Source organism: Sus scrofa, chromosome 5 (assembly GCF_054392235.1).
Source record: "Sus scrofa isolate SSC_HxYL_T2T_F1_AM1 chromosome 5, Sscrofa_HxYL_maternal_Yorkshire_Landrace_v2.0, whole genome shotgun sequence".
NCBI lineage: Eukaryota > Metazoa > Chordata > Mammalia > Artiodactyla > Suidae > Sus > Sus scrofa.
This window is the reverse complement of record NC_139387.1, coordinates 8,434,107-8,451,933: the sequence shown is the minus strand read 5'-3', so window position 1 is coordinate 8,451,933 and position 17,827 is coordinate 8,434,107. Positions and strand designations below refer to the sequence as shown.

The window sequence follows — 17,827 nt, the reverse complement described above, 5'->3', positions numbered from 1 at the left end:
GGTATAAAACACATCAAGCTGAAGAGCTTGTTAGTTGAGGTGAAGGTTAAAATAAAAATAAAGCTTTACACTGTTTAATTGGGAATCTTTTGGTTTTAAGTGACAGAAACTCAATTTGAACTGGCTGCGGGAAAACCAGGGCCTATACTTGGGCCCCAGATACAAATGAAGCAGAGACTGGAAACTACCAGCACCACCCCGCCCCTGCCCCCCTCCTCTGCTTCCCTCTGTGAAAGCCTTTATCTTCTCCTCTCACAGGCCTTCTTCAGTCTGGACGTGGCTACGGCCACAGACAGCTCCAGATTCACACCTCACACTCTGCCGCCTGAGAGGTCTCCTTCTTCATTTATCCAAATTGGAAAAATCCAGGAGAATGACACTGATTGGCCCAGCTTGAAAGTCACACACCCATTACTATAGCCAGAGGGTGGGATGCTAACATTGGCGAACCCATCGGAAAGATGCGGTGGAGCAAGAGGAGGATCAACAAGGATAGAAAAATGAAGGAGCAAAAAGGTAATCTGAGCAACGCCCCCAAACTCAAGGCAAAGGACAAGGGCATACACACCACTACACAGCTACGCAACAGACCAACTCCCAAGGATATTACTTAGGCAGTCATTTAATCATTTCTTGAACACTTAAATTTCAGAAAATGTTCTAAGAAGTCAGGGCCCTGGCAAGGACAAAAGAGACAAGGTCCCTAAAGAAGTCAGGGCCCTGGCAAGGACAAAAGAGACAAGGTCCCTAAAGGAGATAATTTTGAATAAAAATTAATGCTCTAAAGGAAATAAAGAAGAGGGACATGCTAAACCTCAGGTCGGGGTGCGGTCAAGGAAAGTCTTACTGAGGAAGTAATACATCAGCTGAGTCAAACAGCAAGAAAAAGCCAGCCGTGCGGACATACCGGCAGAGGAACAGCCCAGATCTCACTTCTTCAGAAAGGCCTTCCATTGAGAGGTAAGAGCACCCCTCCGGCCTCACCCTACCCCTACACCAGGGCCTCCCGGGCCAGGCCCTGCCTTCAGGCACTCTCACAGCACCTCCACTAGTCTTCCGCTGCTGCACTTCCAGGGTGGGTAACTGCCTGCGAGATAAATGTCTTTTTCCTCCATTAGAGTAAACATCCGTCAAGGCCAGAACTACACTTGTTTGCTTAAGAGATACTTAAGAAACGTTTGCGAAATGATGTGCTGAGGAAAACTGACCTAAATGCTGGGAAGGATTCTATGTAAATTCACAAGAGGACATCATGTAATGAGAGTTGGAAATAGGGTAAATTCAAAGATCTTGGGCACTGAAGTTCCCGTCGTGGCGCAGTGGTTAATGAATCCGACTAGGAACCATGAGGTTGCGGGTTCGATCCCTGGCCTTTCTCAGTGGGCTAAAGATCCGGCATTGCCGTGAGCTGTGGTGTAGGTTGCAGATGTGGCTCGGATCCCACGTTGTTGTGGCTGTGGCGTAGGCCAGCAGCTACAGCTCCAATTAAATCCCTAGCCTGGGAACCTCCATGTGCCACTGGAGTGGCCCTAGAAAAGGCAAAAAGACAAAAAAAAAAAAAAAGATCTTGGGCACTGAAATGCACCAGCAAGAAAGACATATACCAGACTTAAAAAACAAACCAACAAAAACAGCCGTCAGCCTTCAAAGAGTTGTTATAAAACATTGTCATACTCCTCTCTCCATTCCTGACCCAAAGACCTACCGAAATCTACTCTTCTTCCTCTATTCCTTCCTCAGGGAGTTTTACTTGCATTCTAAGCCAGAAGTATGAACATTCAGCTCCCCAAACCCAGTGGTCCATGTCTCCTGACTGTACTTACTAAATACCTTCTAATTCCATTCTCCCCTCTCCACCCCGCTTAGCTCAGGCCTGTGGTGTTCTAAAGTATTTACACACATATTCTCCCTTCCTATCTACCCTCCACGATGCCCTTGGCAATGGGGATGGGGTGAGTGGGGAGGAAAAGAAGAAGTATCCCAAACAGTATAGATGATCAGGTTAATTTCATAAAAAACCTTCCGTCAAGTTGGCACAGTAAGTTCGTGCTTCAAAGTACCCCTCTTCTCTGTCCCAAATGCACAGCAGCAACAGGCAGTGCCTGTTCTCAAAAACAAGATAAAAACCGCCATGAACCAGAAAAATGAAAAAGCAGTGAGCAGGGCTCAAACCACAGGACTTCTGGGCTCCTGATCTGGTGGCCAGGAGTTCAGCCCCTCCAGTGTAGGGAACCAGAGCTGCTCCCACTCTTTGATGTTATGGGGTATCCATGTTTGTGAGAGGAGGCTGGGAAGAACATAAAAAAGAGAAAAAATCCACTAATTGCCTCCTGGGCTATAATTTATTTGTAGCTGTGGGTCTAGAAGCAAGAGGACACACACAGCCTTAAGGCTTGGGACTAAACTAAGCCACCTTCTGGCTCAGCGACTGGATCTATGACACCCTCGTATTATCCCAGGACATGGCCCCTGAGTTACCCTATAAAGCTGCACTGGAGGGGAAGCTGAAAAATCCACATAAAGAGAAAAGTGAACATGGGTAATTGGGGAAGAAACTCTCACTCAAAATAAGCCTGACAACTAAAGTTCCAAAATAGAGTTTAAAAAATCTTTTGTTGTTATTGTCTTTTTTTGTCTTTTTAGGGCTGCACCCAGGCATACGGAGGTTCCCAGGCTGGGGGCCCAATCAGAGCTGCAGCTGCCAGCCATAGCCACAGCCACAGCAACTCAGGATCTCAGCTGAATCTTCAACCTACACCATAGCCCACGGCAACACCAGATCCTTAACCCACTGAGTGAGGGCAGGGATCAAACCTGCATCCTCATGGATGCTAGTCAGGTTCGTTAACCGCTGAGCCACAATGGGAACTCCTGAATTTAAAAAAATCTTAGGATGGGAGTTCCTGTCACAGCTCAATGGTTAATGAATCTGACTAGGAACCACAAGGTTTCGGGTTTGATCCTTGGCCTCATTCAGTAGGTTAAGGATTCAGTGTTGCCGTAAGCTGCAGTGTAGGTCACTGATTTGGCTCGGATCCTGCACTTCTGTGGCTGTGGTGTAGGCCAGCGGCTACAACTCCAATTCAACCCCTAGCCTGGGAACCTCCACATGCCTTGGGTGTGGCCCTGGAAAAGACAAAAAGAAAAAAAAAAAACCTTAAGATGGCCAATAAATGCGGCAATCAAAAGATAAATTCACTCTAAAAGAAATTAACGTCCTATAAAACTGTACAGGACCTTCTATAAATCAATATTCTATATAGTTATAGGATTTAAAAATCAAACAACAAAGATTTTTAAATAAATATCAAGACATTAATACAGGAATCACATTCACAACAAGGAATATGAAAATTAAAACAAAACAAAAATAGGCAGAAATGAAACAAGAACAGATGGATGTGAAAGGAGTCAAGTTAAAATCCTAGAAATGAAAACTATAGTCACTGGGGTTAAAAAGAAAATACCCTCAATATCCAAAGTAGACTCTAGAATCTACCAGTTAAAGAGAGAATTGGTAATTAATAGAACTAAGGAATTCTTCCAGTATAAAGCACAGAGAAGCAACAAGATTAAGAATAGTAACTGTTGTCATAAAAGACAGACTTCAATATTCACTTAGAAGTTTCAAAAGATTACAGTAATCACACCAAAAAAGCAATATTCAGGGAGTTCCCTTCATGGCTCAGTGGTAACAAACCCTACTACTATCCATGAGAATGCAGGTTCCATCTCCGAAGCCTCGCTCAGTGGGTCAGGGATCCGATGTTGCTATGAACTGTGGTGTAGGTCACAGACGCAGCTCGGATCCCACATTGCTGTGGCTGTGGTGTAGGCCCGAAGCTGTAGCTCCAATTCAATCCCCAGCCTGGGAACTTCCACACATATTGCGGGGGGGCAAAAAAGAAAAAAAAAAAAAAGAAGATGTCCAAACACCGAGAAGGATAAAAATAGCACTATTCCTAGAAACACCATAGAAAGCTAGAAGAATATGTAGATAAACTCTTAAAGCTTCTAACCCCTTCTTTGGGCCTACAACAGCCCACTAGCCACTCAGCAAACATTTACTCCACACCTCCACGAAGCAAGTCAAGAAAAAGAGGTACAAATAAAGAAATCTCAGCCCTCCAAACACCCACAGCCCACTAAAGGGACTGATGTAAGACAAGTCGTTACAGCAGAGCGATGCACGCTGCTATGGACACACGGACAAGGTACTGGAGATGGGCACAGGCTGTGGACGTCTACACAGCAGTGGGAAAGCTACACTGAGCTTTATTTGAACAGGAATATACACTGCAAGAAATAATAAAAGTAAAACACGTCAACAACTAATATTTTTGGCTAACATGGATCAATGACTTACTATGCACCTGACTTCTAGACATTACCTCCAATCCTCACAGCCACCCTCAGCGTTTATGAAGTCCGTTTGGTAAATGAGAAAAGAAAGTTTATGGTGAGTGAGAAACTTTCCCCAAGTCATAAAGTTAATAAACTTAAAAAGTAGAGAGTGGCTCTATAAAAATAACAAAATACAGGTTTCAATTTCTTTGACTGACCTTAGTATACATATGTGAGCTATTTCACCTGATGACAACCTCGAGAATGATTCTACTGACACAGCCCTGAAGGGCTACCTTGGTTACCGGCGCTTTTTCTTTTGCTGTACCCTGCTCTCCACACGAGCACAATAAGCAAAGAGCACTGTGGGAAGCCTGGCTGAATGGGCACACTGAAGTTCACACACATTCGTGCTTTGCTTCTTGCTATTATGATTATCAATGACTATACTTGTTGAAAAGGAGCAAAAGGCGATCCAAAACTCAATTGTTTTAAGTATAAAGGTTTTGTTTAAACTCACAGTGATAGAGATTTTAACAACCACAGAACAGGCTTATGAGGATCCATCTAGAACATATGTTTATTAAAGGAAATTCATTTGTTCATCTGAACTTTAAAAATGTCTCCTATAGGAAATAACATTTGCTCCCCTAAGGATAAATGGACTTAACAGCCTGGTGTTAAGTAACCCATCTCTGAGGTCCCACTGTGGCTCAGTGGGTTTTGTCCAACTAGTGTCCATGAGGATGTGGGTTCGACTCCTGACCTCACTCAGTGGATTTAAGGATCTGGCGCTATGGCATAGGTCACAGACGAGGCTCAGATCTGACACTGCTGTGGCTGTGGTGTAGGCTGACAGCTGCAGCTCCTATTTGACCCCTAGCTTGGGAACCTCTTTATAACTCAGGTGCAGCCCCCAAAAAGAAAGAAAAAAAAAAGTAACCCATCTCTGCAGATCTGAGCACATTTGCATGGCACTAATTAATTAACCCACTATCACCTATCAGGTGAGTTCAATGGTTAGAGAATTGTGACTACTGCTGTCTGACAACTACAGAAAAAAATTGTCTGCTGTCCTTTAAAGCTCAACCGCTACATCACAATGCCTGGGAACTGTCTGCCTCACGCTCTCCACATCCAGTTCCTTCCGTAAGAGAAGTAATGCCCCCAAGTTGTAGACTTTGGCTTTTAGAACTTTAACACAGACTACCAAGAACTTAAGTAATTTTTTTTACATTGAAATGTTTTCTTTTTCTTGAATTTACTCTTTCAAAGAATGCCTCGCTTCAATTCATTACAGTTGCCTTGGAAAGAAAATCCCAATCATTCTTTTTTTCTCCTATTTCCTGGGCTCCTTCTTTCTCTAAGCCCATATATCTGGGGTTTTCTCTCCTTCTACGAGAACGTCAACTCAGAAAACAAATTTCCTCCCACAAACAGTTGATTTTAATAATTTATGAGCTAGTATAAATATTAAAAGTGTATTATGGGAGTTCCCGTCATGCCTCAGCAGTTAATGAAACTGACTAGTATCCATGAGGATGTAGGTTCAATCCTGGACCTTGTTCAGTGGGTTGGGGATCTGGCATTGCTGTGGCTGTGGCACAGGTCAGCAGCTATGGCTCTGATTCGACCCCTAGCCTGGGAATTCCATTTGCACGGGTGAAGCCCTTAAAAAAAAAAAAAAAAAAAAAGTTCCTGTCATGGCTCAGTGGTTAATGAATCCAACTAGGAACCATGAGGTTGCAGGTTCAATCCCTGGTCTTGCTCAGTGGGTTAAGGATCCGGCATTGCCGTGAGCTGCGGTGTAGGTCAAACTCCCAGCTTGGATCCCACATTGCTGTGGCTGTGGTGTAGGCCGGCAGCTGTAGCTCCGATTAGACCCCTAGCTGGGAACCTCCATATGCCACGGGTACAGCCCTAGAAAAGACAAAAAAAAAAAAAAAAAAAAAAAAAAGTGTATTATGTATTCAGAGTATTTACTTTTCACATTTTAGTTTGTTACTTCTTAACTATGGCTTAAAAGGCTAAGATCTTACTCCAAGACATTGCAACTTTAGTGAGCAAATGGGTGAGTGAAAGCTAAGGGCCCATCCTCAAGGTTTGGAGGACATACAAAGCAGCCAATGCAAAGCAGCCATCAATATAAATGTGAACTATCCAATTTCCTAAATGAGATGATTAACACTGATAGCAAAAAAACTAAAATGGCAGGAATGTCACCAATGGATGCTACTTCTAGTAAAAAGTTTACCGTAACTTTTTAACAACACTAAAAATATCTTTTAAAATGTCCCTTCCTGGAGTTCCTGTTGTGGCACAGCAGAAACAATCCAACTAGGAAGCTGAGGTTGTGGGTTCAATCCCTGGGTCTCACTCAGTGGGTTAAGGATCCAGCATTGTTGTGGCTGTGGTGTAGGCTGGAAGCTGTAGCTCTAATTCGACTCCTAGCCTAGGAACCTCCATATGCCATGAGTGCAGCCTAAAAAGCAATAAAATATAATAAAATGTACCTTCCTAAAAAAATCTACCTTTAATTTAAATATATGTGTGTAATATATACATTTACAGTATATTAATGTAAAACGGCCCATTTAAATGAAATTAACTGTTTCATGACAACTAATTGAGGGTAAAATAGTATATAACATGATATCATTTATAAGTGGAATCTTAAAAATGATATAAATGAACTTATTTACAAAGCAAATAGACTCACAATCAAAACAAACTTAAGGTTATGAAAGGGGAAGAGGGGGAGGGACAAATTGGGAATTTGGGATTATACATAAAATAACAGCAAGGATCTACTGTATAGCACAGAGAATTATGTTCAACATCTTATAATAACCTATAATGGAAAAGATCTGAAATATATATATATAAAACTGAATCATTTTTCTGTACTCCTGAGATACTACAAATCAACTATACTTCAATTTTAAAAATTAATTAATTAAAAAAATTCCCACTGAGGGAGGCCAGGGATCAAACCTGCATCCTCAAGGACATGAGTCAGATTTGTTTCCGCTGAGCCATGGTGGGAACTCCTCAACAATTTTTTTTAAAAATCAAATAACCCAGTTAAAAATGGACAAAGGATGGATTCCTGTTGTGGCTCAGCAGTTAACAAACCCAATTAGCATCCATGAGGATGCAGGTTCGATCCCTAGTCTTGCTCAGTGGGTTAAAGATCTGGTGTTGCCATGAGCTGTGGTGCAGGTCACAGATGTGGCTTGGATCCCACATTGCTGTAGCTCTTGCATAGGCCAGCAGCTGCAGGTCTGACTGAAACTCTAGCCTGGGAACCTCCATAATCCGTGGATGCAGCCCTAAAAAAAAAAAGGACAAAGGATTTGCGTAGACATTTCCCCAAAGACATAATAATGGCCAAACAAGGACATGAAAAAATGCTCAATATCATTAGTCTTTGAGAAGTGTAATTCAAAACCACAATAAGAACCTACTTCACATCTAGTAGAATAGCTGCAATTTTTTGAAAAAAAAGATGAATAATAACATATATTGGTAAGGATGTGGAGAAATAATAATCCTCTTACACTGCTGGTGGAAATTTAAAACAGTGCAGCTGCTAAAGAAAATAGTTTAGTGGTTCCTCAAAATATTAAACATTAACTTACCATATGATCCAGCAATTTCACTCTTAAGTATATACCCAAAGAAACTGAGAACAGGGACTCGAACTGAACTTGAAAACTAATGTTCATTGCAGCACTATTCACGATAGCCAAAAGGTGAAAACAACTCAAGAACCCATCAACAGATAAGTAGATAAACAAAATGTGGTATGTGCATACAATGGAATATTACTCAGCTATAAAATTCTGACATATCCTCTAACATGGCTGAACCTGGAGGACATATGGTATATAAAATAAGCCAGATGCAAAAGGACAAACACTAGATGATTCCAATCATATGAAGTACTCAGAATAGGCAAACTGATAGAGACAGAAAGTAGACTAGAGGTCTCCAAACTACTACATAATGGCTAGAGTTTCTATTTGGGATGATGAAAAAGTTTTGGAAATAGATAGTGGTAACGGTTATGCAACACTGTGAATGTAATTAATGCCACTGAATTGTACACTTAAATGGCAACTTTTATATTACATATTGTTATACATATTTTTATCACAATTTTTAAAATTAATAATATACCAAAACCCACATGATTGTGTACTTTAAATGGGTGAACTGTATGGTATATGAATTACACCTCAATAAAGCTGGTTTTGCTTTTTTTTTTTTAAGTAAAGAAAGGAAAAGAAGAAATGAATTCTCCAGCTATAAAAAGACATGGAAGAATCTCAAATGTACATGGCTAAGGGAAAGAAACCATTCTGAAAAAGCTACAAACCAAATGATTCCAACTCTATGACAGTCTATAGAAATAATAAAAAGATCAGTGGTTGCCAAGGGTTCAGGGCAGGGAGAGAGGCCAGACAGGAGGAGCACAGGGCATTTTCAAGGCAGTGAAACTACTCTGCATGTTACTGGAACAGCAGACACATGACACTGCATCTTTCAAAACCATTAGAACTAAATGCAGAACACAGAGTGAACCCTAATGTAAACTAAGAACTCTCATTAATAAGAATGTAAAATATTAGTTTAATGGTAAGAAATGTGCCACATTAATGCGTGATGTTAATGGGAGAAACAATGTGTGGGTGAGGAAGGATATGAGGGAATTCGGTCCTTTCTGCATATTTTTTCTGTAAACTTAAAACTGTTCTAAAAAAGAGTCTATTTTTAAAGTGTATACTTAACACAGATACTGCACTGAATTTCATCGTCTTCTCATGATTCATAAGACTATTCACTTTAAACACAAGCTATAATTTCACATTAGGTGGAGAGGAAGTGCTGATTCTTTTACCATCGTAGAGTATCAGGCACTACGGAATCATCTCAGTTCAATATCCTCCTAGGTACCCTTTCACCACTTCACCTCCTCTTCCACCCCGACAAAATTACTTCATGACCTAAATTTCTATATTCATAAAACTACTTTAATAAAACTACTTCAATAGTTTCTGAAGTCTCCATTGTCTTTGGAAACACTTTCTTACATTTATGACTAAATTCGTCTAATTATGAATTACAGTGACATTATTATATCAAATTGCCATGTCTTCTATTTTATTCACTTTGATCTTTTTTTCCACATTGCTGCACTGGTTTTATTTGGTCTAATTATAAAATATGTTTTAAAATATACAAGCTTACATAAAACAAAATAAACATCATCTCTAACCCTACCAGTACCACTTGGTAAACTCTTATATAATCTTATATTCAGAAATATAATTTTTAAACAAAATTGGGGCCATTTTGTATACTCATTCATTCTTCCTTTCATTTATTCACTCACTCAACAAATGTTGATGGCTCTTCTTCTGCCAAGACCCAGCAATGAGCAAGGTAGACCAAGTTTCTGCCCTCATGGAACTGACATCTTATTGAGAGAAATAGGTACACATATTTTCACTCCTTACACCCATCTTTGAGACAGATATTGTATTGTCCCAATTTACAGAATTTAAACTGAGGCTCCATGTAATCTATCCCATTGCCTGAGGTTACCCAGCTAGTCGGAGGCGGAGTCAGGATTCAACCCCAGGCTGAATGACAACCCTTTCTGATAACACACTCTGCACTTTTAACTCATCTAAGAAATATCTTAATATGATATACTGATCTTTACAAAATGGTACCGGGGTAAAAGGCTGGATTAGCCCCAGAAACAACGTATTTACTGCAAGTACATAGTTCCTTGACTTCGATCATGAAGTTTGTTCATGGAAAATGATTCATTATAATTTCATCATATTTAAATTAAGCAGGACCTCAAGTCCAAGTTCTTAACTTTTTTGGTGTACTTGTTTTATTTGATTTTGTTTTTTAATTCAACTTATTTAGACTAAAACAAAAAACAGTTCACCCATTTCACCCCCAACCCCCAACTCTGAAAACCACTAATCCACTCTCTGTATCTATGAGCTTATCTGTTTTTAATTCCACATATAAGAGAGATCACAGTGCCTGTCTATGTCTGATATATTTCACTTAGCATAATGCCCTCCAAGGTCCAAAAGAATGTAATCTTGCTTTATGTGAAAACATGGATGGACCCTGAAGGCATTATGCTAAGTGGAATAAATCAGAGAAAGACAAATACCCTATGACCTCCCTTGTATGTCCATTTTCTATGAGGTATCATCAGGAACCTAAGTGTGTTAGCTTTACACATCCTTTTCGGAAAAAAAAAAAAAATTGTTCTCGAACGCACTCAAGAGTCAACAGAAAGGATTAAACTGGAAACCATAACTGTCCCAGAGGAAAGGCAACTAGCACATTTAAAAACAACTTTTCCCCGGGTCCTGCTTTAAAATGATCCCCTCCCAAACTCTTGGTCTTTATTGGCACATGGTATAAATGTCTTTAACTGGTACCTTGATCTTTTCCAGCTTCATCTATGTGTTGGAAATCTTTTAGTGTTTGAAGGTTAGAGAACCCCTCTCTGCAATGCTGAATAACTTTCTTTGATCCATTCTTGATGAGATAATCCATTAGGGTAAGGGATTTATACACATGGCGCCAGTTCTTCCCATGGTCACTGAGTCTCTGCCATAGCATATTCATAATCTCTGAGAGAGAAATTGTGTTGAAAGTCAGATCACTGATATCTAACATCAGAGAACTAGAAGGACCCCAAGGGTCATTAGAAGTTGCTTCCCTGACTTTTATTTCGGCATCTGAGTAATTTTTCACGAAGTTTTTCACTTGCCTCCTGAATGCCATAGGTAAGATAAATTTGAAGGTGAGATGGGGGATGAGAGCAATCGAATAGGAGTTTATATGATCGGTTTATAAAACTCTTGAGAGGTATTTGGTCCCCAGTTCTGCTGCTACCAAATACAAATAATTAACCTCCATCTTGACAAGGTATTGATTTCCTGAAAAGAAAAGCACAAAAAATATATAAGTAAAAAAAATTTAAATGTCAGATCAATTCAGTCTGAAAAATCTAGGGTTAGTTTCCAAATCAGCACCTCACTTACATCAGCCAGGATTGAGGGTACCTTATAAATGTTCCCAGGATTGAGATGGGAAAATCTCTCACAAGGGATTGGCTTATATTATGTAAAGAAATATAGATGGTCTTTCTAGACCTAAAAGTTTCCACTGAAGGTATCACTGAACCTCTTTGACCAGAAATAAACTATAAGTATTACATGAACAGTGGACAAGTTAGTACAAGAAAATGGAACTTGCACTGTGACATCTCTTGTGTAAGAACATATAAAAATGTTATGTCCTGAGAGTAATTAAAAGGGTGAAAACTAAGTCTTAGGATAAACTGACCCTGTGGTTGTATTCTTTTTAGAACTTACAAGTCATGAGAATCAGATCTAAATATGGTCTGTTTTCTTGTTAATCCACTCATCATGGCGCAGTGGAAACAACCCGACTAGGAACCATGAGGTTGCGGGTTTGATCCCTGCCCTTGCTCAGTGGGTTCAGGACACAGCACTTACTGTGAGCTGTGGTGTAGGTCACAGACATGGCTCGGATCCCATGCTGCTGTGGCATAGGCTGGAGGCTACAGCTCTGATTAGACCTCTGGCCTGGGAACTTCCATATGCCCCAGATGCGGCCCTAAAAAGACAAAAAAAAAAAAAAAAAAAGTCTGAGCGAGGGGAGGGTCATTAACTATTAAGACAAGTAATTATCCTTAGTGGACTGCACGTCTAACTTGTGGCACCATAAACCATATTTTAGTCTTGGGAAGGCTGGTAAGTTTAAGGGAAAGGTCAAATTGCTTTCTCCGCTCAGCTTTAGGACAAGATGCCCTGATGAGCATCCAGGCCCAATGAAGCCTTAACAATCTATAATCAGATTTTACTAGAGAAACTGCACACATACAAAAGAATAATGTTAAAATCCACAATAAGTGTGTTATTTTTAGTTTTGTTTCTCTTCCTTGACCTTCTCAATTCCTAGCTCAGGCTTGGTTAATTTCTGTGTATGTATTTAAGGAAGACATAAATTTTCAGAAGTATCCTAAATGAACCATCACTTCTTTTTTTAAAAATAGAGAAAGATATAAGTAATCTCTTTTTTTGGTAAAAATGCAACACAGCCTCAAATAAGCAAGATAGAAAATATATCCGTCTAATTAAGAATTCTCAGAAAGAGACTATCATCAACCCTAGGAAGAAAAAGAGAAGTTGTGTTTTTACAATCTTCTGATTTTCTCTCTTGTTTGCACTTTGAATACAGGCATTTTTATCTGACTCACTCCCGCAGTGAAAACTCGATTTATAACGTGTTTCAATAAGCCATTAAAATTTTCAATCATGAGGGTTTTTTTTCTATTGTCCTTTTTTCCACTCTACCAAGCTCACTCAATACAGAGATCCTCTGTGACATTGGCTTAGAGCAACAAATATTGATCTGTTTCTTCACAAGTCTATTTAAAAAAAAAAAAAACAAAAAACCCTGTTAGAATCATAACTTGATGGAATTAAACAACAGTTGTTAAAATCCTTTTTTTTTTCTCTTTTGGATTGCTACCTATGTATATTTTGGAAGGACAAAATGCTAATTTTTAGGTTTTCCTCTATTCTCTAGCCCACATTTTTAAATTAAAAAAAAAACTAAAATTAAAATTTTAGTTTTTTGTTTTGTTTTGTTTTTTTGGGTTTTTTTAGGGTGGCACTGTGACTGTAACATATGCAGGTTCCCAGGCAAGGGGTTGAATCAGAGCTACAGTTCCAGCCTACAGCACAGCCATAGCAACGCAGGATCCGAGCCTCAGCTGTGACCTACACCACAGCTCACAGCAGCACGGGATCCTTAACCCACTGAACGAGGCCAGGGATCAAACCTGCATCCTCATGGATCATAGTCGGGCTCGTTACCCACTGAGCCACGAAGGGATCTCCCAAAATTTAAGTTCTTAAATGAACTTTCTGTCCCAGAAAACTACTGCTTAATAGCCTTCCATCCAAAAGAGCAGTTTAAAATGGATGTGCTGGACATCATACCAAAATTAAATACATTCCTAACCATTAGAAAAACCACAAAGCAAAAAGTCTGATAAGTGAATTAGTACCATTTACTAATGTGCTTTGTGACAGGAACATAGAATATGTAAGACACCATTCCACAACTGATATCTTCTCAAGTTAAGAGGGGCTCAATTAATTAGTGTAAGCTGTAAATTCTATGTTGGTTCATTATGTGTTTTAGACACCCAACTACCTGTAGATGCTCAGTTGACTCAGACCTTCAAAAATTTGAAAGTGTAATCACAATGAAGTGACATCTAAGACAAAAGTAGTGCCAAAGAGGAAAAATTTTCGTATCTGAATTTTGGTTGTCTGGCTACCCAAATCCCAATAATATTTAGACATGGAAGGAGGTAAGATATTTCATGTCATAAATCTGGGCCACCTCCCCTGAGAGGCCTTTGCCTAGCACACTTACTACTTAAGTCTTTCCATCATGCTCTTACAAGCACCCAGTTTATTTCCTTCATGACACGTAGCATGCTGTAGGCTTATTTATATGTATTTGTCCTTTGCTCTTTGGCTTTCTCCACCACCTGACTGGAAGTTCCATGAGAGCAGGGACCATGATTGTCTTATCTACCAGTATAATCCTATTGCCAACAGGGACCCAGCACATAGTAGGCACAGTGAATACCCAAATGATGGAATGATTTTGCTTTGGGATAAATTGGCATTGTTTCTACAGCTTCGGATTAAAACATGACATTACAAATATATATATGGGAGTTCCCATTGTGGCTCAGTGGTTGACGAATCCAACTGGGAACCATGAGGTTGAGAGTTCGATCCCTGGCCTTGCTCAGTGGGTTAGGGATCCAGCGTTGCCGTGAGCTGTGGTGTAGGTTGCAGACGCAGCTCAGACCCTGTGCTGCTGTGGCTCTGGTGTAGGCCAGCAGCTACAGCTCTGATTAGACCCTTAGCCTGGGAACCTCCATATGCCACAGGTGTGGCCCTAAAAGGACAAAAAGCCCCTTCTCCAAAAATATATATACATATAATACAGCTCTTATAATTGTCAAGTAAAATTCTAGAATTTTGAGCAAATATATTCAAATCAATCAATAAGTATTTCTTGAACACCTATCATTTAAACAGCTTTGTGGAGGACATTAGAAATATAAAATATGCTCCCTACATTCAAAAATATATTAGTTAAGGAGCTTTCTCCCTTAAATAATGCTGAAATAAACAAATGATGAGATCTAAAAGGTCTCAATTTTCTTTTTACATTTACCCACTTCCACAATGCTTTGGCAAAGGCTGTTTTCTCCCTCAACTTTACGTGAATTATAACAGATCACTTAAGCTGTCCACTAACATGAAACTATTGGTCCACAACCTATTATCTGAATCTTCTGAAGCAAGATGGGTCATGGAATTCAATTTTTTTGGTGGGGGAGGAGGGACTTCTGAAGGGTAATGCCATGTCTATACTATATGTTACATGATGCCCACAGTAAGGTCTGGGGTTGTCAGTAAGGTCAGAATAATCGAACACATTAACATGACTGCAACAAAAACTTGCAAATATTTAGAATAAGACAAATGCTCATTTCAGTTCAGATCTTGTACCCAGATAAGTCCGGGGGGGGGAAATTGGTCTTCAAAACTTTTGGGGGGAGTTCCTGTGGTAGCGCAGTAGTAATGAACCTGACTAACATCCATGAGGATGCACGTTTGATCCCTGGCCTCACTCAGTGGGTTAAGTATCTGGTGTTGCCATGAGTTGTGGTGTAGGTCACAGACAGGCTTGGATCTGGCGTTGCTGTGGCTGTGGTGAAGGCCAGCGGCTACAGCTTCAATTCAACCCCTAGGCTGGGAACTTCCATATGCCACCTCAGGTGCAGCCCCCCCCCAAACAAACAAACAAACAAACAAACAAAACGTCTTGGAGTTCCCGTCGTGGTGCAGTGGAAACCAATCCCATTAGGAACCATGAAGTTGCAGGTTCGACCCCTGGCCTTGCTCAGTGGGTTAAGGAGCCAGCGTTGCCGTGAGCTGTGTTGCAGGTCGCATGTGTGGCTCGGATCTGATGTAGCTGTGGCTGTGGTGTAGGCTGGTGGCTACAGGTCCGATTAGACCCTAGCCTGGGAACCTCCATATGTTGCAGGTGCGGCCCTAGAAAAGGCAAAAAGACAGGAAAAAAAAACCTCTTTGGATGTCAGAATTGAGAATAAGAGACTGAGGAGCTAAACCGAGTTTATCCAAAGATTTAGGACAATAATGACAACAGCATCTAAACGGCTGAGTACAAAGAGGCACCTCTGGAAAGACAGATTTAGGGTAGTGCTATGAGGAGAGAACAGCTCTTGTGTCAGGTTCTGCCTGTAGACGTAAGATCAACTCAGGAGGAAATAAGCTCTGGCCAAGACTGTTATGGGAGAACTATTATAGAGAACACCTCGGCATTAGGTGTTACTGTTTTGATAGAAAGAACACTGCAAGAGGCAGAAAAACTCTTTTTTGAGTACTTCCTGTGTTCATTAATTCACTCAACTATGAATTTTCCAGAGTTTACCATGTGACAGGCTCCATTCTAAGAAATGGATTAACAGGCGCATAAGACAAGAGTCCCCACTCACTGGAGTAAATGGCTACTCTACTTTTTTTTTTTTTTTTTTTTTTTTTGTCATTTTAGGGCTGCACACGCAGCATAGGGAGGTTCCCGGGCTAGGGATCAAATCGGAGCTGCTGCCAGCCTACACCATAGCCACGGCAATGCCAGATCCGAGCAGCGTTTGGGACCTACACCACAGCTCACGGCAATGTGCCGGATCCTTAACCCACAGAGCAAGGCCAGGGATGGAACCTGCCTCCTCACGGACGCTAGTCAGATTCGTTTCAGATAAGCCACAACAGGAACTCCCATAAACGGCTACTCTTTACTGAATGCTCACAATTACGCTCACACCTAGGCATTCAGCACCTCGTCTCATTACTTTAATTAGGACTCCAGAGGCATGGACTTGAGGTCCTGCTCTGCCATTTCCTAATTAAGGTTGAACAATTCTGAGCCTCAGTTCCTCCATCTACAGCATAAGGAATAACCGCCACATAGGAGAGACTGTTGACAGGAAGAAACGAGATGCTGGGAAAGAACTCTGAACGTGAAGGGTGGAGGCGGAGGGAGCATCAATTTCCTGAAGCCAGGATATTTCCTCAGCAACCACTTTTTCACCGGGTCCACAAATGTTTCAGAATGACCACTGCGCTCCAGGGAAGCCCCGTAGCGGGCAGTGGGTCACACAGATGACTCAGCTCAGCGACTGCTCTCAGAGAGCCTGCAATTTACTGGGAGTGGGAGGCTGGGCCTTGGAGAAGCTTCTAGAAGGAGGGAGTGACGTGATGGCGTCACACAGCAGGGACTTTCCCTCACACAGACCTGCGGGCCTCGACCCGTCCAACGCGCCCCTGACGAGCGGAGCGCAGGCAGCAGAGTGGGAGGAGCATCCACCTCCATCCCCACCCCCACTCCCAGATGAGGCGCTACTACCTGAGGGAAACGTCCAGCCGCCAGCCAGCGTTCAAGCTTTTTCCCTCCCAAACACAAGCCCCAGTCACCAAGCTGATCCGCCTCCTCCAACCAGACCCGAACGCCCAGGTCCGAGCGCCCAGGTCCTGCCCCACTTCCGGATCCTCACTTCCGGCCTCTCACTTCCGGCCTTTCCCGGGGCGGGCGCGCGCTGCTCTCAGGGCTTTAAGCCAGAGGGATGCTACGAGTTAAAATATCCGTGCTTGGGGCTCTCCAGGGGCATGAGGGCGTAAGTATGTCTTCACGATCTCTTGGGCTGTGGCACTGCCCTAATTCTTCATTCAAAGAATAAATTTGTGTTACTAGTATAATTTTAACTGACTGGAAACACCATCCGCAGCTAATTTTCACCTCAAAGTACACAGAGTGTAATCTCTATAATAGTGTCTAGAAATGAAAAATGGGTGTGACGGGCAGTGAAGGAGTGCCTCCCATGATGGCCTTGGGGAGCACTGATGATAATCCTCGAAACATTCAAATGACCTTCACTGGGGACCTGCTATGAGCCAGGCACCCCATCAAAGCAGCAGGGACTCAGAGAAGACAAGAGTCCCATGCCCGGTGAGCTTACAGGCTAGTGAAGGTGACAGGTACCATCATGAAAGATTATGACAAGATATGTATAGAGTAATAGAGGAGAGAGCATCTGATTCCACCAAGGCGTGTTTGGGGCAGGTTTCAGAGAAGAGTTTACATCTGAATTTAATCTTAAAGGATGGCAAGAGTTCACTGGATAGACAAAGTAGGGGAAGCCATTAGAGGCAAAGGACACATCGTGGGTAAAGCCTTGAAAGCTGAGGGAGCCTATTATTTCAGTAAAACTGCAAGCACTGTCGTTACCATGGCT

General features: G+C 41.4%; 2 protein-coding genes across 5 annotated transcripts in view; one reads left to right on the top strand and one right to left on the bottom strand.

Annotated features, from left to right (window-relative positions):
- Positions 1-17,087, bottom strand: part of ENTHD1 (ENTH domain containing 1) — a 102,043-nt gene extending 84,956 nt beyond the window's left edge. For both annotated transcript variants that reach the window (XM_003126009.7, XM_084955215.1), the window contains exons 1-2: positions 16,942-17,087; positions 10,824-11,327 (exon numbers count right to left, since the gene is read on the bottom strand). In XM_003126009.7, the coding sequence (XP_003126057.5) occupies positions 10,824-11,172 (349 nt within the window). In that variant the 5' untranslated portion in view covers positions 11,173-11,327; positions 16,942-17,087. The remainder of the gene's footprint in view (positions 1-10,823; positions 11,328-16,941) is intronic.
- GRAP2 (GRB2 related adaptor protein 2) overlaps positions 16,833-17,827 on the top strand; it is a 75,729-nt gene continuing 74,734 nt past the window's right edge. For 2 of the 3 annotated variants that reach the window (XM_084955246.1, XM_084955244.1), the window contains exon 1: positions 16,833-17,209. The gene's annotated coding sequence lies outside the window, so the exon portion shown is untranslated. The remainder of the gene's footprint in view (positions 17,210-17,827) is intronic. The other variant, XM_084955245.1, reaches the window with a different exon arrangement.